Here is a 24,314-nt window from a genome sequence, read left to right as displayed (position 1 = left end):
TGCAGAACCCCAAAGTTCATGTCTGCCTCAATCGCTAGCAGAGTCTGGGAGTGGTTGTTTCCTGGACCTCCCCCAACATAAAAGTCTCGTTACTCCCAGCCTTTTCCTTCCCTCTCTGCGCTTTAGACTTCTGCGCAGGGTGGGCGACGGAGGGGGCGTGCTTCCCTCCTGGCCGGCTTTGCCAGAAGTGGTGCTGAGGCTCCCACCAGAATCCTCTGGTGCTTTTACCTCTTCCCCACTGGAGGTGGGGCTTTCCTCATCAATGGAAGAGGAACTGCTTCGCAAGAGTTTTGGAGGCTCCCTGTAACACAACTGCCCCTCTGTTTCCCGCCCCTGTTTCAATGGCAGTTCCCTGACAGTACACATCATCACTGAAGTACTGCAGGTTATTTAACAACTCTGCAATTTCAGTCATGGCGCATAAACATGTGCAGCTGTTACCTTATGGCTGGGACTGAAAACTGTCTCAGGAAGAGAAAGTTATTTTGTAGCTCTGCTAAATTTGCCTGGATACGCCAAGGTTCAAATCTTGGGTCTTCTGCATGCAAGGCTGAGAAAAATTTAGCTTGCTTCTGCCATCTCCAAGCTCAGCATTCTCTCTACTTTCCCCCCTGTTGGTATATGCGAAACTGAAACTAGTAGTCGATCCTTATCAGCACTGTGTTCTGGAAACTAGAAGCAGGTGGATTCTAGGTAAGAAACATGAGTTAATGTTCATGTGCAATGTTTTTTAGGCCTGGATAAGAGACTGAGAGAAAGAACTGAGCTTTGTTCCTTTCTTTCTCTGCTCTTCTTAAGCAGCGGACCATCCTAGCAGCATGCTAACGACTGATTTATGGGTTAATGATGTACAGAACCATTAAGTTGTAAATTGGCAATAAACCTTACTGCCTGGGCCGTGGGCTTGTATTGCATCGGTGATTGTCTGCAAAGCATGTGGAAATGTGTACACCTTTGTGAGTTGGAAAATATACTCACTAATATCCAACACCCGCTTCACTGATCTCTCCTGCAAGTTTGCCCAGCATTAGCTTTGAGTATATAGCAAATACCTGCCAGCAGGAATGAGGTAATTTCCGCTCCAAGATGTACTGCGTTAAGGGTGATGGTTCAAGCTCATACTTGTCAAATGGAAGCTTATCGATTACCATAGGCTCACAATCCATGCAGGAGAACCTCACCACTGGATGGGCTGTGCGGGGAGGCTTAGAAGGAAGAAAGGGAATCAGAGCCAATTAGAGGAGAAGGAAAGCCACAAGTTTGCTTAACATTATCCCCAGAGGTACTTTATCTGCTATTCTAGAAGGTTAAATTATAACATTTTTCATAAGCCTCAACAGTTGCAAAGAAAAATAGGGTAACACACTAGTTATCTAGCGCTATTTCTAAATGTTTGAAATGTCCACATGCCTTTTGTATTATTGTGATAATGATCCCCATAGCAGGAGACAGAGGTTGGGGGGGTGATGATTATTTGAATTTATACTGCCTTACATCTGGGGGTCTCAGGGCGGTTCACAGAATAAAATCAATATATAAAACCACAAAATACCTAATAAAAATAAAAACAACAAGCCAATAGCCCCCCCCCCCAAAAAAAAACAAAATTAAAAAGGGCGTAGGATGTAAATTGGATCAACCTAAGGCCTGGTTAAAAAGGAACGTTTTTGCCTGGCGCCTAAAGATGTATAATGAAGGCGCCAGGCGAACTTCCCTGGGGGGAGCATTCCACAGATGGGGAGCCACTGTAGAGAAGGCCACATTCTCGTGTTGCCACCCTCCGGACCTCTTGAGGAGGCGGCACATGAAGGAGGGCCTCAGAAGATGATCTCAGGGTCCGGGTAGGTTCATATGGAAAGAGGCGGTCCTGAGCCTTTTAAGGCTTTATAGGTCGAAACCAGCACTTTCAATTGGGCCAGGAAACTAATTGGTAGCCAGTGCAGTCAGACCAGGATTGGTATAATATGCTGAAACCGTCTTGCTCCAGTGAGCAACATGGCTGCTGAATTCTACACTAGCTGAAGTTTCCTAACTGTCTTCTGAGGCAGCCGTAGGTATGATGCATTGTAGTAATCTAACCTTGAGGTTACCGGAGCATAGACAACAGTAGTTAGGCTATTCCTGTCCAGACAGGGGCGTAGCTGGGCCACCAGCCGAAGCTGATGGAAGGCACTCTGGGCCACTGAGGCCACCTGAGCCTCAAGTGACTGCAGAGGATTCAGGAGTACCCCCAGGCTACGAACCTGCTCCTTCAGAGGAAGTGTAACCCCATCAAGAGCAGGTGACCTCCCAGCCATCTGGTCTAGGGAACCACCCACTAAGAGTGCCTCAGTCTTATCTGGATTGAGCTTCAGTTTGTTGGCTCTCATCCAGTCCATTACCAAGGCAAGACACTGGTCCAGCACTTCCACTGCCTCACCTGCAAATGTAAAGGAGAAATAGAGCGGAGTGTCATCAGCATACTGCTGACAATGTACTCCGAACCTCTGGATAACCCCACCCAGTGGTTTCATGTAGTACTGAAACAACCACAAAGCGGTGCCACCCAACCCTAGTTCGGAGAGTCGCTCCAGAAGGATACCATGGTCGATGGTACTGAAATCTGCTAAGAGGTTGAGAACAATTAACAGGGACATGTTTCCCTTGTCTCTCACTCGACAGAGGTCATCATACAGGACGACCAAAGCAGTTTCTGTCCCAAAACCTAACCCCCGACTGAAATGGATCCAGAAAATCAGTTTCTTCCAAAAGTGCCTGGATCTGGTCCGCGACCACTCACTCCAGAACCTTGCCCAGGAAAGGGAAATTAGTAACTGGCCGGTAGTTAGTTAGGTTTTCTGAATCCAGGGAAGGTTTCTTAAGGAATGGTTTTGCCACTGCCTCCTTCAAACAAGCAGGGACCACCCCCTCTCATAAAGAGGCATCTTCACCTCCCTGGCCCAACCAGCCATTCCCTCCCTGCTGGTTTTTATCAGCCAAATGAGGCAAGGGTCTAGAGCGCAAGTGGTCGCCCTGACCAATCCAAGCACCTTATCCACATCCTTGAGCCTTACCAACTGAAACTCATGCAATACACCAGGACTAGACTGTACTCTGGACCCCTCATGAGATACATCTGTTATAACAACAGAGTCAAGATCTTGGTGTATGCAAGCGATTTTATCCTCAAAATGCCATGCAAACAAGTCACAGAGAGCTACCATTGATTCTACCATCTCCTTTGGGCCAGTCTTTAAAAGGCCCCGTACAACCCAGAAATAATGAGCCCTTACCAGTGTTTGGTTGCATTCATTCAAATCCTTCCTCCCCTTGTGTTCAAGCCGTCTCCCAGCTTGTTTCCTCGCCCTAAGCTCTGGAGTATAACAGGGGGCCAATCAGGCGCCACAAGGTGGGAGAGTGCACTCAGGGGCGCTCATGTCAATGGCCCAAGCCATTCAAGTGTTTTCCCGAGGTCGGCCAGGGCTTTGACAGGAGCACCAGTCATGTCAGCCAGAAAACCCCGCAGAGGGGTTTGGGATCCTACTGGATCCATCAGCCTCCAAGAGAGGACCTTCCTAATACAGTCATACCTCGGGTTGAATGTGCTTCAGGTTGAACGTGTTCGGGATGCGCTCCGTGGCAACCCGGAAGTAACGGAGCGCGTGAGGTCATTTTGAGCGATGTGCGGAAGCGGCGAAACGCGACCTGTGCACGCGCAGTTGCGCTGTCGCCTCTTGCGTTCCTTTTTTTTTATATAAGATTTTTATTCAGATTTCCCAAAAAAATTTAACAAACACAGCAACACAAACAAACACAAAACTAAACAAAAAACATGTATAATTTCAGATCCTTATTTTCATATAACTTATTTCCCAGCCTCTTGCGTTCCATTCAGGATGCGAACGGGGCTCCGGAACGGATCCCGTTCGCATCCCAAGGTACCCCTATAGATCCCCTGCATCTGCGGAGGGGAAAAGGTGCTGATACCCTAAATCTCAACTGGAAGTGATCTGACCATGACAAGGGACTGATGTCAATGTTCCCCACCTTCAATTCACCCTCTTCCTGTCCAGTCCAGAAAACAAGGTCCAGAGTGTGGCCTGCCATGTGCATTGGGTTGGTGACATGTTGGGACAGCCCCATGGTTGTCATGGCGGCCATGAAGTCCTGAGCCACCCTGGAGCCAGCTGCCTCGGCATAGATGTTGAAGTCTCCCTGAACCAGCAGTCTGGGAGTCCTCAACACTGCCTCCGAGACCAACTCTGTTAGCTCAGGCAGGGAGACTGCTGGGCAGCGAGGTGGGCAGTAAACCAGCAGAAGCCTTAATCTGTCCCGATTGCCCAATGCCAGGAACACACACTCTAGATCCCCCCCCCCCAAACTGGACAGAGAACCTGGAGATAGAAAATCTCTACAGACCACAGCAATTTTCCCTCCCCAACCTTCGATTTGCTGCACTGAGTACCCAGGTGGGCACAGCTGGGTAAGACCAACTCCACCCTGTTCACCCACCCAGGTTTCAGTGATACATGCCAGATAAGCCTCCTCATCCATAATCAGGTCATGGATGAGGGATATTTTATTCTGAGCTGACCTGGCATTCAACAACAGCAGTTGCAGACCCGAGTGCTAGCTGAAATGACAACCAGTTCCCCAGGTTGGAGGAGGGGCTGGCACACGGCAGTCACTAACAGCTTGGGCCGCGTGCCCCTTAGCCGGCCTGCCCCATCTCCCATGCCATACCTCCTCCTACCCATAACCACTGAAATTGGGCCTACCCCTGCCTCTTTCCTGCTCCTCTCCTCCCAAGCACATCCCACAAAATGCCCTTACAACTCAGTTAAAAACAGTTAAAACACTAAAAAAAGAATTTAAAAGGATATGAAAATAACAACAATAGTTCTTAAGAGCCTGTCAGGCCCTGCCCTAGGCCAGGTGGAGTGAGACAGAAACAGGGCCCTCAGGCTCTCAGCAGGGCAATCCTCGCTTAGAGCCAACCCAGTGATCCCTGAGATGCACTGTGATTTGAACTGCTCCCCAGTTACAACAAATTTTTCATCATATTACCTAAGCTCACTTTTGTATCACTAGGATCTGCACAGAAATTCTAAAGCTCTATTTCATACCAGTGTTGGTGAATTTTGATCAGGCCAAAAGGATTCTGGAATTGGCCAATGGCCAACAGGAACTCCCGTTTTAGGATTAGGCCTCACATAGATGAGTTTATGACAGCTGTGCCATGGCTGAGAAGCAAAAGAAGTGATGGGTCTTGTGACATCAACAACTCCATCTAAGTTCCAAAGAAGAAGAACAGAACATTAAGTAACATTGTACATTAGGACGCGGGTGGCGCTGTGGGTTAAACCACAGAGCCTAGGACTTGCCGATCAGAAGGTCGGCAGTTCGAATCCCAGCGACAGGGTGAGCTCCCGTTGCTCGGTCCCTGCTCCTGCCAACCTAGCAGTTCGAAAGCACGTCAAAGTGCAAGTAGATAAATAGGTACCACTCCGGCAGGAAAGTAAATGGTGTTTCCGTGCGCTGCTCTGGTTCGCCAGAAGCGGCTTAGTCATGCTGGCCACATGACCCGGAAGCTGTATGCCGGCTCCCTCGGCCAATAAAGCGAGATGAGCGCCGCAACCCCAGAGTCGTCCGTGACTGGACCTAATGGTCAGGGGTACCTTTACCTTTTACATTAGGTTCCCAGCGTTAGCTTTACAATTTCTACTTAGATATATTTTCTCTAAACTGCGCAAATGACCACCAAAGTTTTGACTAGTATTTTGGGACAGTGAAGATTAAAAAGTTTCAAAAAAAAAAGTGTTCAGGAAAAAGATAGTTTAGTGGTTTTTTGTCTAAGAAAGAAAACACTTGAAGACATTGTTACAGGTTTTTCAGTGTTCACCAAGAGAATAATTTATGGAGTAATAAACGAACCAGTTTAATTGTTCAAATAAGTGAAGGGCAGTATCCAATCAATCTAATTGTCAGAGGCAAAGCTAGAATATAACATTATGCACATAATCTACACTGATTTAGCAATGCCATACAGTACTTTTTAAACCTTAAATACAGTTGTAAAGTTGTTAACATAATAGTTTACAATGACCATAAACAATTTACTGTACCTTCCCCAATTTGTGGTGGGTCTGGTCCTGATTTCTCAAAGTTGATGACAACACCACTCTGAACTTTCTGAGCTAGTGATTCTAAACACTGATTCAACATTCTTTGTGTCCGAACACAATATGAGCGTCCTATAACATAAAGCAGAGAAATAAGAAGGTTCTGAAGGCAAGATTTGGCAACTTCAGGTAAAAAGCAGAATAGCAAGAACCAAAAGTACTGTGAACCGAAGAACTGCACTGATATTAAACCTAATGTGTTGTGCACATAGAAATACTTTTAAAACGCTCAGGAAAGACCCAATGGAGGCAAAATGGTGGGCGCCACGACGCACCTGAAGGCAGCTAGCACCAATTGCACTGCCTGGCTGGTCCCCAGGCCCGCTGCCGCCACTGCCGAAGAGTCGGGAGAGTCCAGTGCATCAGCAGAGGGAGCCGCCAAGCCCCCCTCCCCCAGCAACCTTGGCCATGATGACAGAGAACCCACCTGGCCAACGGCACAGCTTAACTTCTGGAGGCCTCCGGAGCCGACGCAAAAAGAAAGAAAAAAAGGAGCCCCGACCTCCCCAGCTTACTGCTGCTGCTGACACCGAAGGAAAAGGAGAGGAGAGGAGAGGTAGAAGAGCACCGGGAGAGCCAGGGAGGCCGCGAAGACACGCGCGGACAAGCCCAGGCCTGACCCGAGCCTACCTCCCAGGTGGCTAGCGCGCCAAGAGCAAACCAGGGCCCAGAGGGAGGCCACGCAATGGAGGACACCCCAGGAGAAAAACCTGCATAGCCCCCCCCCCAGGCTGGGAAAACACCTCTGCCCCCTTTTTCTTTTTTTTGGGGGGGGGCACCACCGCTAAAGCCATCTATTATTTTTGTATTTTTATTTTTAATCTTAATTCCCCTTACTTTATTTTAAAAATATTTCTTACTAATAGGCCCCCCCCCATTTTTCTAATTGTTAAGAATTAAAATGGCGGTGCCCAGAAGAGAGCCCTGAACCAGCACAGGCCACTTCCTGGGGTTGCCACTCCACCCCTGACTTTCTGTTCTTTTTTATTTTATTTCTTTATTTTTCATTTTTCTTCCTTTTCTCATTTTTTAAAAAAATCAATAAGAAAAAAGAGAATAAATAAAAAATCTAATTCCCTTTTTTGTGTGTCTGTTTGTTTGTTTGCTTGGGGGGGGGTTCTTCCTTCCTTCCCCACCTCTTTTTTCTTTCCTCCTCTTTCTCTCTAAAGAGAATACACACACACACACACACACATTATTTATTTTATTCTTTCTACATATTTTTTTATTTTCTTTTCTTATTTACTTATATCACTTGGTACATATATACTACTTCCAGGTGCCAGCACCTCAACAACTTCCGTTTTTTCATTCCTTTTTCCTTACTTTTTTGGTTTTGTTTCTTTCTGTTTATTTGCTGTTTATTTTGCCTGATTCTGAGAGTGGCCTTCACCGGCTTCTCCTCCAACAGAAAAGGCGAGGAAGTTTCCTGTGATGCCTCTCCCCCCTCCTCTTTAACTCTCTCCTCTCCTTGGCAGACGGAACAGGCACTGCCTCACCATTGGTGCTGGAACTTCCTGTGCAGTGCTGGGGCTCTGCTTCAGCATCAGAGAGCCTTTCCGCCTCCTGGCTCTCTCCCCCTTCCCCATCCGTCACTTCCTGTCCACCTCCCTCTGAGTGTTCCTGCTCCTCCCCGGCATTCTCTGGCAGTCCCATGAGACCCACCTCATACTATAACCTGGACCACCACTGCAATTTCTTATCATTACTATTACTATTTCCACCCTCTCTCCTCTATTTCTCTCTCCTTTATTTCCTCTTTATATTTTACTCTAAATCCCCCCTTCCCCCTCTTCCATTCTTCTCTTTTTCTTTCTTTCTTTTCCATCACTTCCTTTTGTCTTTGCTCTGTTTTGTGTTGTTCTATTCCTGAACACAACCTTGCCAGGCTTAAGTTCTTAACTCTCTACTACAAATCCCTAACCGCTTTCCCCACCCTTAAAAGGTCCCCACTCCCCCTCCCCATTGTGCGCAAGAGGGTGTAGGTGTGTGATCATGATCCACAAATTACCCCCCCCACCCTCCCTCTGGCCCCACCCAATTGGTCTCTTCCATCTCTGCCTATTAAACCCTTTTATGTCCACTGTTTATACAGCTTCTTCTACCCTTCGTCTTTGACAAATACACATGGATCAGCTTTACCTTGATGAAAACCTGGAGAAAACAACACTTCAGTGAGTTTAGAGTGCCAGCATCGTGCACTTTGCTTGAGACCATATAGGGACTTCTTCAGAGAACAAACAAATCCCTGTTTTACCTGTACGCCATCAGGTGGAAGCATGTAAAGTGATTCACCTAAGGTTCCGTACAAAAATGCTGTATTCACATCGTGATGAGAAACGTGTAGATTTTCCTCTGCAGCAAGTTTGAGCATAAGCCTAATGCTCTCATACCTCACGGTGGGTGAGTAGGTCTCGTGATAGTCTTCTCCTGGTACCTGTGAAAAACCTCTGGCTACCAATCTGGCTTGTGTCTGACTACCTTGCCATTTTGATCTGTCTTTGCTTTGAATACCCATTTGCTGTCAAGAAGTTTCATCCCTGGAACTGTTGGAACTAGCTCCCATGTTTTGTTCCTCTCTAAGGAATCAAGCTCAGCCTTCATGGCAGTTAACCATGGCTCAGCATCCTTCGAGTCCAAAGCCTGGATCTCTTGGAAGCTTGAAGGTTCAAATACCTTCTTGGAGCAGCTACAGCTTTTGCTGCTTTAGCAAATTCATCAGCAAATCTCTTTGGAGGTTTACCTTTTGTGACTCTTTCAGACCTGTGAATCAGACGTACCGTATTTTTCGCTCTATAACACGCACCTGACCATAACACGCACAACATTTTAGAGGAGGAAAACAAGGGAAAAAACATTCTGAATGAAACAGTGGATGTATCATTTTTGTGCTTCATGCTGTGGCCACAGACATGTGATCTGACGGTGAGTTTGGGGTAGCCCAATGCAAAAATCCTGAGGATCCATATGAATCCATGCTTTGTAACCACGTTTTTGCACCATTGCAGCCCCAGACAACAGTGGGTGCGTGATTTGGGGGGGCAGGCTGTAGCCATGGACATGCTATTTTCTCTGGTGGTGAATTTGGGGGTGACCCAATGCAAAGATCCTGAGGATCCATGTGGATCCATGCTTTGTAACCACGTTTTTGCACCATTGCAGCCCCAGACAACAGTGGGTGCGTGATTTGGGGGGGGCAGGCTGTAGCCATGGACATGCTATGTTCTCTGGTGGTGAATTTGGGGGTGACCCAATGCAAAGATCCTGAGGATCCATGTGGATCCATGCTTTGTAACCACGTTTTTGCACCATTGCAGCCCCAGACAACAGTGGGTGCGTGATTTGGGGGGGCAGGCTGTAGCCATGGACATGCTATGTTCTCTGGTGGTGAATTTGGGGGTGACCCAATGCAAAGATCCTGAGGATCCATGTAGATCCATGCTTTTTAACCACATTTTTGCACCATTGCAGCCCCAGGCAACAGTGGGTGCGTGATTTGGGGGGGCAGGCTGTAGCCATGGACATGCTATGTTCTCTGGTGGTGAATTTAGGGGTGACCCAATGCAAAGATCCACGTGGATCCATGCTTTTTAACCATATTTTTGCACCATTGCAGCCCCAGGCAACAGTGGGTGCATGATTTTTGGGGGGCAGGCTGTAGCCATGGACATGCTATGTGCTCTGATGGTGAATTTGGGGTGACCCAGTGCAAAAATCCTGAGGATCCATGCTTTTTAACCACATTTTAAGTGGGGAGGGAAGGAAAAACACAGAAGGGCTAAGAATGCAGGAGTGGGGTATAATGGGAGGGAGGAAAGGAAGGCAAATGTTTTCCCCACGCACCCACCCAAGCCAGCCAGCTCTCCTCTCTCTCTCTCTCTCTCTCTCTCTCTCTCTTTCCCACCTGCATGTTTTCAGCAGCACCGGAGCACAGAGAGGAAGGAACGGCACTCTGCTTTCCCCTCTTCTTGCCTGGAGGGGAGGGGCTTTCCCTGCTCTTTGTTCCGTTTCAGCAAACACAGCAAGGAAACAGAGAGGGTGGGCAGTAAGACCCTGAGGCAGAATGCAGGAAAGCACCCACTTCCTCTTTTCAGGTTTCCCTTCTCCGTGAAGCGCAATTTGATTTTTGCCTAATTTTTCGGCTCCAGGGACCACACATTCGCTCAATAACACGCACAGACATTTCCCCTTCCTTTTTAGGAGAAAAAATCTGCGTGTTATAGAGAAAAATACGGTAAGTCTTCAACGCTCTCCTCTTCTTTCTTAGGAAAAAACTGGCCTATAGTGATCAGAGCCTTCAGAGGGTCGCATAGAGGCCGTAGCACTCTTGAAATCCTCTGAATCATCTGATTCAGTTTCAGACTCAGAATCAGAACCTTCATCAGTGGATGTGGGGTTTTGCTTCTGCTTATCCTCAGACTCTTCACTGTCATCAGGATAACATTGGCAATTTCCCACATTCTCCCCCCACTTGGCATTGTACTCAACACTTCTAGTGAGCCTAATTGTCTTAGAGTCAGTCATCATTACTCTGTAAGAACCTTTCCGATATCCTAGAAAGATACCATGCAAACCACGCTTGCCTAACTTGGAGCTTTGTGGTGTGTGAACCCACATGTCAGAACCAAAAATTCTCATGTGCTTGATGTATGGTTTCTTGTCAAACATCTTTTCATAGGGGGTACAACCAATCGGTGATGATAATCTGCGATTATAAGTGTAAACAAAACAGATGAGCGATTCTGCCCAATAACTCTCTGGAAGATTGGAATCATGCAGCAAGCTTTTCTTTTTTTAAAAAAATAATATTTATTAATAATTTCAAAATTACAGAAAAGAAAAAAAATTAAAAACAACACAATACATAGAAAAAAAACACAAGAAAAATAAGACAAAAAACAATGCAACAATACAGCAAAAAAATAAAAAGAAGGGAAAAAAACACAAATCCCATATTACATATCTTTAACTTCCATTTGCTTGTTTCATTGACCTCCTCACACCTCCCTTTTTGTATTCTAGTTTGATTATTTCAGCAAATTCTTTCCATCTTTCTCAATTTTTCTAAATAATTTATCTTGACAATTTAACCTATTAATTAACCCAACAAATCCTTTCCATCCTTTCCCCATATTCTGTTATTCAAATTACCTTAAGTTATTTAACCTTATCTTACCAAAAAATACTTTAGAGCTTAACGCTTAATACTCGATTATACATAACTCCTGATATCTTTTCTACTAGAGTCATATAGTTTCATTCCAACATTTTCCCTAATGTTCATTAATTTTAGGCTAATTCCCTTGAAAGAAAAATTTTCTTTATAAATTTTCTTCCAATCTTCATCCAACGTCTCCCTGGTCTCAGGTCGTGTCAGTCCTTACTGTCCATTCCATCTAGTCCATCAACTTGGTAATCTAATGTCCGAGGCCCTTAAGTCTCTTCCATGTCCCTTCTGCAGATCTTCTTCTTGTTTATACTTGCACTTTTCCTTGTCTTTTGTTGGTCTCTTTCTTAGTTTCTTTCCTTTCTCGTTGGGGAGTAGGTCTCTGGGGGATTCCAACCCAAAATTATCTTCGTCTCCCTTCATCCAACCAGCCCATTCCCCAGAGTCCCACTCCCCACAATCATCAATCTAGTCCAAAAAAATATTTAAAAACATATTTCGAGGTCTCTTCAAAGTTAAGAACCTCCTCAGCTCCAGACTCCCCCTGGCCGACTCCAACTTCAATCTTCAAAGACAGTGGCTAATGCTCCTGTAGGGCCTCGGGTCTCTCCATTTGTATTATTTGAGGTGCAACTGCAACCTCCTCCATTATCTTCTGCACTTGCCCAATCAGTACTGGTTCCTGAGTTGGTCCCTGAATAGTTTCTGTATCAATATTCCCTGTTTGTCCACAGTTATTAACCACAACAGTCATCAAATCCATTTTCTCATTCATCAAATCCATCTTCTCATGCATCTGTTCCAGCAAGGCACTTGTCTTGCATAAAGCAAGCACCAAAACTTCCTCCCAGCTCATATTTAGTCAAGGTCAAAAAGGACTGGTCCCACAATCTTAATCTGACAGCTGTAGAGCCCTCAAGTAGACGAAGCAACAATTTAGCAAGCTCCCTCTAGAGGAGACAATTTCATGCAGCAAGCTTTTCAAGCCTTGAAGCTGGTTGGCTTGCCCTCTCACAAAGTCCATTCATCCAAGGAGATCGTGGACTTGACAAATTACGTTGAATTCCTTTCTCAGTCAGAAAAGCTTCAAACTGCTGAGAAGTGAATTCTCCCCCTCGATCTGTAAATAAACATTTCACCTGTTTACTGTGCACATTTTCCAACCAAACACAGAATTCCTTGAACTTAGGAAACACTTCTGATTTCTGCTTGAGATTGAACACATGAATATACCTGGAAAATGAATCAATGAGAACCATGAAGTATTTGGGCTCCACCCAAAGAGGTTGCTTGTGGACCAACAAGATCAGCATGCACTACCTGGTATGGTTCTGTAACTTGTCTACTAGACACCAGACCCTTTGCAGCCATTTTGACCTTGTTTGCTGCGCATGCCTTACACTTCATGTGGTACCTGCAAGGTTTAATAGTCATACCTTCAACTAAGGCAGGCATTTTGGAAACTGCCTCGAAGTGTAAATGACCAAATTTCCTGTGATAATCATGAATACATCCTGCATGCAAAACCTTGTTAGTACCTGCAATACAACAAGTTTCATCCTGCACAACATCAACAGAATCATCATAATGCAATACAAAGAAATGATCAACATAATCAGCATGCAATAAATAGTCATCTTTCTTGGTGATGGTGCACTTCCTCTTCTTGAAGGAAATGTCTATGTCCTGTTCAGTCAGCTGCGAGACACTCAGTAGGTTCTGTGCAGCATCTGGAACAAAAAGAATGTTGCGTATCGATGCATCCAAGCGGTGAAGAACAACCATTCCATAGCCTTGACTGGAGATCGTGTGGTCATCCGCTTGGTGAATCGCACCTTCCTGTGGAGTAAAGGACACGAAGAGATGCTTGTCCCGACAAACGTGTCTGGTCGCTCCCGAGTCGACGATGAAGAAAGATCCAGACGTCTTCTGGACCTTTGGAGTGAAGCGTGAGACCATAGCCTTGTTCTGCGTTGTCCTGGACTTCGGACCTTTGCCTTTGCCTTTTCCACGCGTTGAGCTTTCGCTGCACTGCTCTGTTGCCTTGGCCTTGGGATGTTTGCACTCCCTTTTCACGTGGCCTAGACGTCCACATGAGTAGCATTTCACTGCCTTCAAAGCTTTGGCGGCATCTAGTGGTTGCACTGCATTCTGGGATGATGTCTGTGAGGGCTCCCCCTTTGTGATACAGCTAGCACTACGCCGATCCTCTTCATTTAACACCACAGCAGTGACATGCGCTACCGTCAGCTTAGCAGTAGGCAAAACAGCAAGCTGGCTGGCAATCGCTTCCCAACTGGAACCCAAAGAATGTAGAATCATGAAGGAATACACAGCCTCTGGAACGGTGATTCCATGCTGTTGCAACTCATGCCTGAGATTCTGCATTTCCATGAGGTGAGCACGCACATCTGCTCCTTCAGCAAGTGCCATATCATGCAACTTGACTCTGTTCTCAAATGTCACTCTTGCAAACTGTCCCACATTTCTCTGGCTGAGGCCTTGTCACGCAAAAGACATAGCTCTTCAGGGGACACAATAAGCGTCAGAGTTCCCCTTGCTTTAGAATCCTTGGCTTTCCAGTCATCAGTTACAGGAGCTGGGGGGGGGGGCGTCTGTTATCACATTAAACAGACCCTCTTTTCTTAGCAGAGCCTCTGCATATTGCACCCAGTTGTGATAATTCCCTTTACCGAGCTTTGGAATTCCAAAAGAGTCTGTTACTCTTGCACTGGCCATCTTGTGTCTTTTAAAGCAAGCTGCGTCTCTCTACCACCAGCTGCATTCCAAAAGCACACTTCTTAAGGCTTTCGCTTTCTCCTGAGCTTCTGCCGCAGCTGATTAGTGCTTTGGCTTGAAGTTCAAAGTCCACCCCTTATTGCCATTAATTAGGGACTGGCAGCCTTCCCGGGGCAAGAGCATATACAGTGGTGCCCCGCAAGACGAATGCCTCGCAAGACGGAAAACTCGCTAGACGAAAGAGTTTTCCGTTTTGGAGGTGCTTCGCAAAACGAATCTCCTATAATAATAATTATTTATAACCCGCCCATCTGGCCGGGCCTCCCCAGCCACTCTGGGCGGCTTCCAACAAAATAGTAAAATACAGTAATGCATCAAACATTAAAAGCTTCCCTAAACAGGGCTGCCTTCAAATCTCTTCTAAAAGTCTGGTACAGTGGTACCTCAGGTTACATACGCTTCAGGTTACAGACTCCGCTAACCCAGAAATAGTACCTCGGGTTAAGAACTTTGCTTCAGCATGAGAACAGAAATCGTGCTCCGGCGGCGCAGCAGTGTCACAAATCCAACTTACCGTATTTTTCGCCCCATAGGACACACTTTTTCCCCACCAAAAATGAAGGGGAAATGTGTGTGAATCCTATGGGACGAATGCAGGCTTTCGCTGAAGCCTGGAGAGCGAGAGGCATCGGTGCGCACCGACCCCTCTCGCTCTCCAGGCTTCAGGAAGCTATCCGCAAGCCTTGCAAGCCCGGTGGGAGTTCCCACGGGCTCACAAGGCTTGCGGGCAGCAGCCCGCAGTCCCCGCAAGTGTCCGCAAGCCTTGCGCACCCGGCAGGAGGTCCCGTCGGGTGCGCGAGGCTTGGGGCGGCAGCCTGTCGCCCGAAGCACGGGGAGCCCTCGGGAGGGCTCCCCGTGCTTTGGGCGAGTGTCTGCAAGCCTTGCGCGCCCGGCAGGAGGTCCCGCCAAGCGCGCGAGGCTTGGGGCGGCAGCCTGTCGCCCGAAGCACGGGGAGCCCTCCGGAGGGTGCCCCGTGCTTTGGGCAGGTGAGCGCAAGGCTTGGGGCGGCAGCCAGGGCGGAGGGGGGGAAATAATTTTTTTTATTCATTTCCCCCCCAAAAAACGAGGTGCGTCCTATGGGCCGGTGCGCCCTATAGGACGAAAAATACGGTAACGGTGTCACAAACCCTCAGCAGCGCCGGAAATCCAACTTAATGTTGTGACCTTGGAAAGTGTTGAAATCCAGCATAGCCTGAGCTCTATGAGTGTGGCTTTCTCCCAACTGAAGCACAGAGTGTTTGAGGACTGAGACATTCGTAGGGAAACCAAAATGCTTGTTTACAAAGCTATTATACTACCAACTTTACAGTACACTTGTGAAACATGGACCACTTATAAACGCCATCTCCAACTTCTCAAAAGATTCCATCAGTGGTGTTTCTGAAATTTTTTACGTATCTCTTGATAAGACAGGCAAACTAATGCCAGTGTGCTGGAAGAAGCAAAGTTCACCAGTGTCAAAACATTGATTCTTCAACATCAACTTTGTTGGACTGGTCGTGTTGTTCCGATGCCCGATTATCTTCTTGGAAAGCAACTACTCTATTCCAAACTTAAGAATGGAAAGCATAATGCCGGTGGACAACAAAAGATTTTTAAAGACGCTCTCAAGGCAAATCTTTAAAATGTAGTATAAACACTAACAACTGGGAAACACTGACCTGTGATCACTCCAGTTGGAGAACAGCCTTTACCAAAGGCGTCATGGACTTTGAAGAAGCACAAATTCAGGACGAAAGCGAGAAACGAGCTAAGAGGAAGGCACGTTTGGCAAATCCTTACTATGGTCAACTCCTGCCCTGAAACCTATGTCCCCACTGTGGAAGGATGTGCAGATCCAGAATTGGCCTCCACAGTCACCTACGGACACACTGTTAAGACCATATTCATGGAAGACAATCTTACTTGGCTATGAGTGATCGCCAAAGAAGACCATCCACCTCCCATTAAGTCTTCCCTAGGGCACAAATGCCTGGTTTGACTAAAGCTTGAGAATATTTAGCTTCACACAGGGGCTGATGAATTTGGTTCTACCCCTTTTGTGAGGTTAAGAACAGCCACTGAGCAGACTAAGATCATGCAGTGGTTTTGCTCTAATTGTGTCTCGGAGCAAAACTGTGTCCCAGACTCAATGTTCTCTGACCACCAGTGCAAGGGCTGTTACACAAACATAAGGGTGAGAATAACAGTTGCTGTGCAACCAGATGTGCAACAGGAAGTATCAGGACTACAGCAATCTGTTGTGCAACCAGCCACAAGAACCGCACTGGTTTCCTGGGCCTTCTCTTGTGCAAGTGATTCCACTAGTACATTTAGTATACCACTAAGCGACTTTTAACTTGGGCACTACATTGAAGTAATAGGGAAGAATTCAAAGTTAATAAAGAAATGAAGCTTTATGTGATTAGGAATATGGACCTGAATTTCAAACTTGCATGATTTTTAACTTAGAAAAAGCATGCACACATAGTATTCAGTGCCTTGGTAAGAATAGAACAGGATAGCTATTTTTTTTGCCACCCTGAGGAGCAGACAGACTTTGCAAAACAGAAATACCATTATTTGAAGCACACCAAGGAACTCTGGGCCCACCTCCATTATTCCATCTGGCAGTTTCCCCCACCTCACTTTCCAGCTTTTACTCTGAAGATGCTCTACCAGATTTCCAAGCTAGTCAGTAATGATAAATGAAAGAGGGAATTGTAAACCCCCTGTATGCAGGCATACACACAACATATAGACATGAATGAGAATTTGAGCCATATAATACATGTGAATGCACCAACACCATTATTTCAAAGTAGATGGATTTAGATTTGCAAACCAAGAATAGGGAGAAAAAAGCAGCAGCTACCTCCTGTGACTTCACACATCTGTGTAATAGCAGACTCATATGTAGGGACACTTCCTAGCTGTTCCTGTTCCACTGAAGACGCTCCAGGCAAGCGCAGCACAAGGGCAAACAGCCTCTGATCCCAGCGAAATGGTTCTTTGGTTAACTCACTTCCAGGCAGGGGAGAAGTCAAAGGAAGATGAAGCTAAAAAGACAGACATCCATCTAAGGGCTTTGCTAGAAGAAGCCGCCCATTTGATTCTAACTGAAAAGGAACATGTAGCTAGTTCCATTTTCTGCTAAAATCTCAAGGAAGATCAATGACATCCAGCCCTCTGTGTGTTTTTAAACAGTGAAAAATAAGAAAACAGCCCAGATGGAGATTTATTTTCTTCATCTATTTTTGTCTATATTCCAGCTGTTCATAGGAATGATTTCTAGTCAGCTATGAAGTTCACAGTTATCTCTGGGCTGTGATTAAGCATGGTAGAGCACTTGCTTAGCATGAATAAGGTCCCAAGTTCAGTCCCCAACATTTCTAGGTAAGGCTGGTAAAGGCCCTGTTTGAAACCCTGAAGAGCTGCAGCTAGTCATGGCAGAAAATCCTGAACTAGATGGACCAACAAATTTGAATCTGTATGTAAGACAGGTTTCCTTCCTTCTCTCAGTCTAATCTCTCTCTTAGCAACCCAGCAAGAGCAGGATAGAAATGTAATCAATAATTCTGCACAAAATTGTTATGAAACACCTTTAACACCATAGGAATATCAGGACAGGAGTACTTTTTTAAACTCCCAAGAGGAGAACACATTCCATGCAGCCATATTACAGTTTAAAGCTTAGGAGCATCTCTTACCTCCTCCTGCACACCTGTAGTATTTGTCAATTTGCTTCCATCTGTGATTGTAATTAAAACTGATGGTTCTAAATAGAAAGGGTTCCTTCCCTACAAAGGAGGAAATGTTAACATTTTAAACACTGAATCATTAGAGCGTCACAACACTCACCATGTAAACACATTATTTTTTTAAAAGCCGCAAGGTCCGCTCTAACGCTTGGTAGAAAATATATCACTTCACCATGTAAGGAACTAAAAATGCATTTTTTTCAGGCTCTGGTAGCTGCAGAAGCAGGTAACAATGAGTTACTCAAAACGGTGAGAATTAAATATAAATTATTAATAGATAGTAAAAATAGAGGCGGATTGTCGTTACCCGATTTAAATTTATATTATGATGCAGCTTGCTTCATGTGGTTGAGAGAATGGCTAACACTAAACAATGGAGATTTATTGGACCTGGAGGGGTTCGATAATCGTTTCGGCTGGCACGCCTACCTAGGGTACGAAAAAGTGAAGGTGCATAAGGGCTTTCTTAACCATATTATAAGAAAATCATTGTATAAAGTATGGGGGTAATATAAAGAACTTTTAGAACCCTGGTGGCTGTCTCCCATTGAAGTGATAATGATTAAAAAGAAAAATATGGAAACAACCTGGGCTACATATAGGGATTTGCTAGAGAAAAGGGATAATAAATTAAAATTAAAGGATTATGAAGAAATAAAGCACTACCTGACAGAGTGGATTCAATACCACCAGTTATTTGGGAAATTCAACGAAGACAAAAACAAAAGATTTATGACAGAAGTCTCACTATTAGATAAAAACATATTACAAAGTAAAGTAAAGTAAAGTAAAGGTAATTTCTAAAATGTATGGATTATAATTAGAATGGGAAGTTAAGGACGAACAAATCAAGGAAGTAATGATTAAATGAGCTATGCATCTGGGTAAAAACATTCAAATAACACAGTGGGAAAAACTATGGAGGGAAAATTGGAAATTCACAGCATGCGAAGCAATAAAATAAAATATGATAAAGATGCTCTTTAGGTGGTACTTAACACCTAACAAAATTCATAAAATGTATGTGTCAGAGCTGCTTCCAGATCCTAGCTCACAGAGGATCACGCTAGCCAGCGATCATTTAGTAAAAGTCTTTATTGAGTTACATTTTCCATTCTCAAGCTGCTGCGTGCAACTCTACGTCTAATGGCTAGATCGGCGAAGTCCCGTCTGAGTCTCCGCCCCTTGCGCACCAACTTAATATCCTAGCCCTGCTCCACCTTTTCCGCCTGACTGTTCTCCTCTGGGTCCCTCTGCCCCCCGGGGTCTCTTCCTTCCTGGATTCTTCTGACGCCGACCCCCCGGACTCTCCTGTCTCCTTGCGCCGGGCTTTAGGACCTGGCTCTCTTTCAGGGCTGCCTACTGCGTCACTTCCCTGTGCATTTGAACTTGGCGCGCGCGCCCAACTTTCCACTTTCCGTCTGACCGTTTCTTCGCTCCCCGATGGAGGTGTGGCCACTCCTGACTCATGCCCTCCCCCCTGTTGTGAGCTGCCAGCGCTTGATCCCTGGCTCTCTTCCTTTTCCCTGCTCTCTGGCGGTGACGCTGGTCCCGATTTCCAACTGCTCTCCTCTGAGTCCCCTCTGGCTCTATCTCCCTGGGGTGTCCCCCTAGGCTCCCCCCTTGCCCTGGCCACTGGTGCTCCTTTCTGTGAATCTTCTGATTCACTGGAAAGACTCGGAGATCTCGGGTCGTCGTCATCACTCATCTTTTCCTCTGCCTCCTCCCCCTCGCTCTCTGTTTCCTCCCTTGCCCTTGCCTCTGCTCCTGAACCCCTGACAGTATGAAACTAAATTAACTTTATGTTGGAGGTGTTGGGATTTTGAATATGTGCAGCTTCACACAGATTCAATTAGGAGTTGGCCGACAGCCAAGGCAATGTGAAGGAGTAAAATCTGCCTGGTGATACAAGGCCTGGAGACAGCTCCATCATTGGCCAAGTTCTCATGGGAATAATGATTTATGGCCTACTGACTGGAATGTGCTAGTCAGAGAGTAGGAGTTGGAGGTTTGAGAGTTGTGAGCCGCAAGAGAGAGCAAGTTAAAGATCCGTGTTTTGTTCTGTTCCTGTATATAATAAACACCAATAAGTACAAGTTAATGGTTCCTGCTTCGTCCACCCTGCCTGCAGCCGATTGCTTTCGTGAACTCTGCGTATACTCTGCCAAGGTCTGGTTAAGGTCCTGCAACAAGTCAGAAAGTTGCGAAAAACACAATAGGAGGTGCAATCGAGTGGGGGGCACGCTTATACACAGTGCTGCTGCTACACTGTGAGTTGGGAAGGCCGCTCCCTCCTCAGGCTGATTCCACCAGGCCCAGGGGGCGGGGCCCAGACTGACTCACCACCGCCACAGCTTAAGAGGCCTCATGAGGCACCGGGACACCATTGCTGCGGCCTCACTGTGGGGGTTGAGGAAGGCCGCTCCCTCCTGTAGGCACACTCCTCCAGGCCTAGGGGGTGGGGCCCACACTCGCCACCGCTACTGTTTTAAGGACATTGATGTTGCCGCGGCAAATGTTTAAAATGTTTTTATATATTTTAAAATGTTTTATAGGGGTTTTTACTTTTTACTTTGCTGTACCACCGTGAAGCCTCAGCGCCTAGGGCTTGCCGATCGAAAGGTCGGCGGTTCGAATCCCCGCGGCGGGGTGCGCTCCCGCTGCTCGGTCCCAGCGCCTGCCAACCTAGCAGTTCGAAAGCACCCCCGGGTGCAAGTAGATAAATAGGTACCGCTTACCAGCGGGAAGGTAAACGGCGTTCCGTGTGCTGCGCTGGCTCGCCAGATGCAGCTTTGTCACGCTGGCCACGTGACCCGGAAGTGTCTCCGGACAGCGCTGGCCCCCGGCCTATAGATGTGAGATGGGCGCACAAACCCCAGAGTCTGTCAAGACTGGCCCGCTCGGGCAGGGGTACCTTTACCTTTACCTTTACCACCGTGAACGGTGGTTTTTATTGATGTATTTCTACTTTGTTCCGTTTTATTTTGGTTTGGGGTTGGCTACTGAGTGGGGTGGGGATTTGTTGTCTTGGTACAATTGTTTTTGATTTGATTTGTTTTCTATTCTGTAAATGGAGGTTGGTTTGAGGCTTGGGATTGCTACCGTAGTGGGGCGAGGGAGGTATGGCGGTGGGGGCAGATGTCATAGGCGAAGGGGATCGAGATATGGATATGCTCGTACCCCTTCCAATCTGCGCCCCATCCCGAGGGACGAAGGTAGGGTGAGCAAGGATTACTCACCTCCGTCACTGGTGTTGTGCAATGCCAGGTCTATAGGCAAAAAAACCGCCACCCTGCGAGACTTCTTCACCTCGCAGGGGGTTGACCTGGCTTGTGTGACGGAGACCTGGGTGCGCGAAGGGGAAACTGTTACCTTACGAGAGATGGCTCCCCCGGGTTTCTCCGTCCTCCACCAGTCGCGGACTGTGGGCCGGGGAGGAGGGGTGGCATTATTAATCCGGGAAGACTGTTCTTTCAGGGCTCTACCATCGCCATCGATCCCCGGCATTGAATGTGTTGGCCTAGTGTGGGGCTCCGAGGTGAGCTTGGCTGTCTGGCTGGTGTACCGGCCACCTAGCGCACCAGCAGCCACCCTGTCAGGCCTGTTGGAGGCGGTGGCTGGCTGGGCCTTGGAGTTCCCCAACCTATTGGTACTGGGGGACTTCAACATCCATGCTGATGCCACTCCCTCCTCACAGGCTCTGGACCTGGTGTCTTCCATGGCAACACTAGGGCTCTCCCAGTTTGTTTCGGGCCCCACACATCAAGCAGGCCACACGCTGTATTTGATCTTTGGCGCCGGTATAGATGTGATCATGTCTCCATCGATGAAGGTGCCATGGTCTGATCACTACGCACTGAAAGCCAGGATTGATTTTCCACCCCCACCCTGCTTAGGTGGCAAGCCAATTTGGGCTCGCCCGCGGAGGCTGATGGACCCTGATAGATTCCGTCAAGCCTTGCGGGACCTTGCTCCCCCTGGCGACTCATTGACTGAGCTTGTTGAGGGCTGGAATACCCAGCTCCTAGCAGCCATCGATGAGATCGCACCTAGGCGCCCTCTGCCACCCCGCAGAAACCGGGCTCCCTGGTTTACCGAGGAGCTTCAGAAAATGAAGCGGGACCTCAGACGGCTAGAGCGAGTATGGCGGGGTGCCCGTGACGGAGCTTCAAGAACATCTTATAGGGTTCTTATGAAAACCTACGAGATGGCAGTGAAGGCCGCTAAGAAGTCCTACTTCTCGGCCTCCATTGCCTCCGGTAGCTCTTGCCCGGCGCAATTATTTAGTATAATTAGGTCTTTAACGTCCCTCGAAGGACAGCCAAATTTAAATAACAATTTGACACACAGCTGCGAGGCATTTGCGAGCTTTTTTGCGGAGAAGGTCCTGTTGCTCCGCCATGACCTCCCTGCCAATTTGGATACAATGAAGGAACTGGAGGCCCCTCGACTGTCCTCGGGTCCAGTATTGGACCACTTTGACCGGCTATCCCCAGCCGATGTGGACAGACTCCTCCAAGCTGGAAAGCCCACCACTTGTCCTCTTGACCCGTGCCCGTCCTGGCTGATTAGAGCGTGTCCAGACGAGGTGCGGGCCCCCCTGGGTGATATCATCAATTTGTCCCTTGGCACTGGGATATTCCCAGGGGAATTGAAGGAGGCAGTGGTGCGTCCGCTCTTAAAGAAAACATCATTAGATCCTTTAGATCTATCCAATTACCGCCCGGTTTCGAATCTTCCATTCCTGGGTAAGGTGATTGAGAGAGCGGTTGTTGAACAGCTTGGTAGGTTTCTGGATGAAACATCTGCTCTCGATCCATTCCAGTCCGGCTTCCGTGCTGGTGATGGGACCGAGACGGCTCTGGTTGCCCTAACAGATGATCTCCGCAGGCAGCTGGATCGAGGTGGGTCGGGGCTGCTGATTCTTCTAGACCTGTCAGCAGCCTTTGACATGGTCGATCACGAACTCCTGGACCGCCGCCTTGCCGACGTGGGGATCCAGGGCACAGTCCTTCAATGGCTGCGCTCGTTTCTCTCCGATCGGGGACAGAGGGTGGCGCTTGGGGGGGGAATTGCCATCGCGCCACTCCTTGGTGTGTGGAGTGCCTCAGGGTGTGATTCTCTCCCCGATGCTTTTTAACATCTTTATGCGCCCCCTCGCCCAGCTTGTCCGGAGTTTTGGGCTGGGTTGCCATCAGTATGCCGATGACACCCAACTCTATCTGTTGATGGATGGCCATCCTGACTCGGCCCCAGACACACTGATCAGATGCTTGGAAGCTGTGGCTGGATGGTTACGTGGGAGCCGGTTGAAGTTAAACCCTTCGAAGACAGAGGTCCTCTGGCTGGGACGGAGCGATATGGGATTGAGGGGGCAACTCCCATCTCTTGCGGGGGTGCAATTAGTGCCAGCATCGTCCGTGAAGAGTTTGGGTGTAATCTTCGCTACCTCCCTCTCTATGGAGGCGCAGATTACAGCTATAACAAAGGCGGCGTTTTTTCATCTCCGCCAAGCTAAGCAGTTGGCTCCTTATCTCTCTCGCCCTGACCTAGCCACTGTGATCCATGCGACGGTCACCTCCAGACTGGATTATTGTAACTCGCTCTACGTGGGGCTGCCCTTGAGACTGACCCAGAAACTCCAGCGGGTGCAGAATGCCGCGGCGAGACTCCTTACGGGGTCTTCGCTGCGAGATCATATCCATCCGGTGCTGTACCAGCTGCACTGGCTCCCGGTGGAGTACAGGATCAGGTTTAAGGTGCTGGTTTTAACCTTTAAAGCCCTATACGGCCTAGGACCCTCGTACCTACGGGACCGCCTCTCCTGGTATGTCCCACAGAGAAATTTACGATCTGCAAATAAAAACACCCTAAAGATCCCAGGCCTCAGAGAGGTTAGGCTGGCCTCAACTAGAGCCAGGGCTTTCTCGGCCGCGGCTCCAATCTGGTGGAACGCTCTGTCACAAGACACTAGGGCCCTGCAGGACCTGACATCCTTCCGCAGGGCCTGCAAGACAGAGCTGTTCCACCAGGCCTTTTGTCAGGGCGCAGCCTGACCCCCTCCTCTGGCAATCTGCACAAAATTTTGCTTGATGGTTGCCATTAATTTGATTTTAATTTGATTTAATTAATTTTATAATGAATGTTTTAGAATGTTGAACTATTTTGATTGTTGTTAGCCGCCCTGAGCCCAGCTTCGGCTGGGGAGGGCGGGATATAAATAAAATTTATTATTATTATGTGGTGGCAATGTGAAAAAATTAAGGGCTTCTGGGATTTGGTTTTTGAAGAGATGGGGGAAATTATTTATTTATTTATTTATTTATTTATTGGGGGGAGCCCTTTTGTTGGGAATAATTGATATGGATATAGCCAGAGAGGATAATAAATTATTCTTGTATGCGGTGGCGGTGGCTAGAACCCTGATTGCGAAAAACTGGAAAAAAG

General features: G+C 47.3%; 1 protein-coding gene across 5 annotated transcripts in view; it reads right to left on the bottom strand.

Moving 5' to 3' along the window:
- LOC309523295 (integrator complex subunit 6-like) overlaps positions 1-24,314 on the bottom strand; it is a 117,807-nt gene that overhangs the window by 59,820 nt on the left and 33,673 nt on the right. For 4 of the 5 annotated variants that reach the window (XR_014215298.1, XM_082207073.1, XM_082207072.1 and 1 more), the window contains 5 exons: positions 17,817-17,906; positions 16,982-17,165; positions 6,105-6,233; positions 5,106-5,269; positions 1,053-1,205 (listed from right to left, as the gene is read on the bottom strand). Coding sequence is in view for 3 of the 5 variants with exons in the window: in XM_082207073.1 (XP_082063199.1) it covers positions 1,053-1,205; positions 5,106-5,269; positions 6,105-6,233; positions 16,982-17,165; positions 17,817-17,906 (720 nt within the window). In the remaining 2 variants the exon portion in view is untranslated. Of the gene's footprint in view, positions 1-1,052; positions 1,206-5,105; positions 5,270-6,104; positions 6,234-16,981; positions 17,166-17,816; positions 17,907-24,314 lie in introns of those variants that run through there. The other variant, XR_014215297.1, reaches the window with a different exon arrangement.

Source organism: Podarcis vaucheri (genome assembly GCF_965113315.1).
Source record: "Podarcis vaucheri genome assembly, chromosome: W".
NCBI lineage: Eukaryota > Metazoa > Chordata > Lepidosauria > Squamata > Lacertidae > Podarcis > Podarcis vaucheri.
Note: the sequence above shows the minus strand (reverse complement) of the source record. Positions and strands in the feature narration are given on the sequence as shown.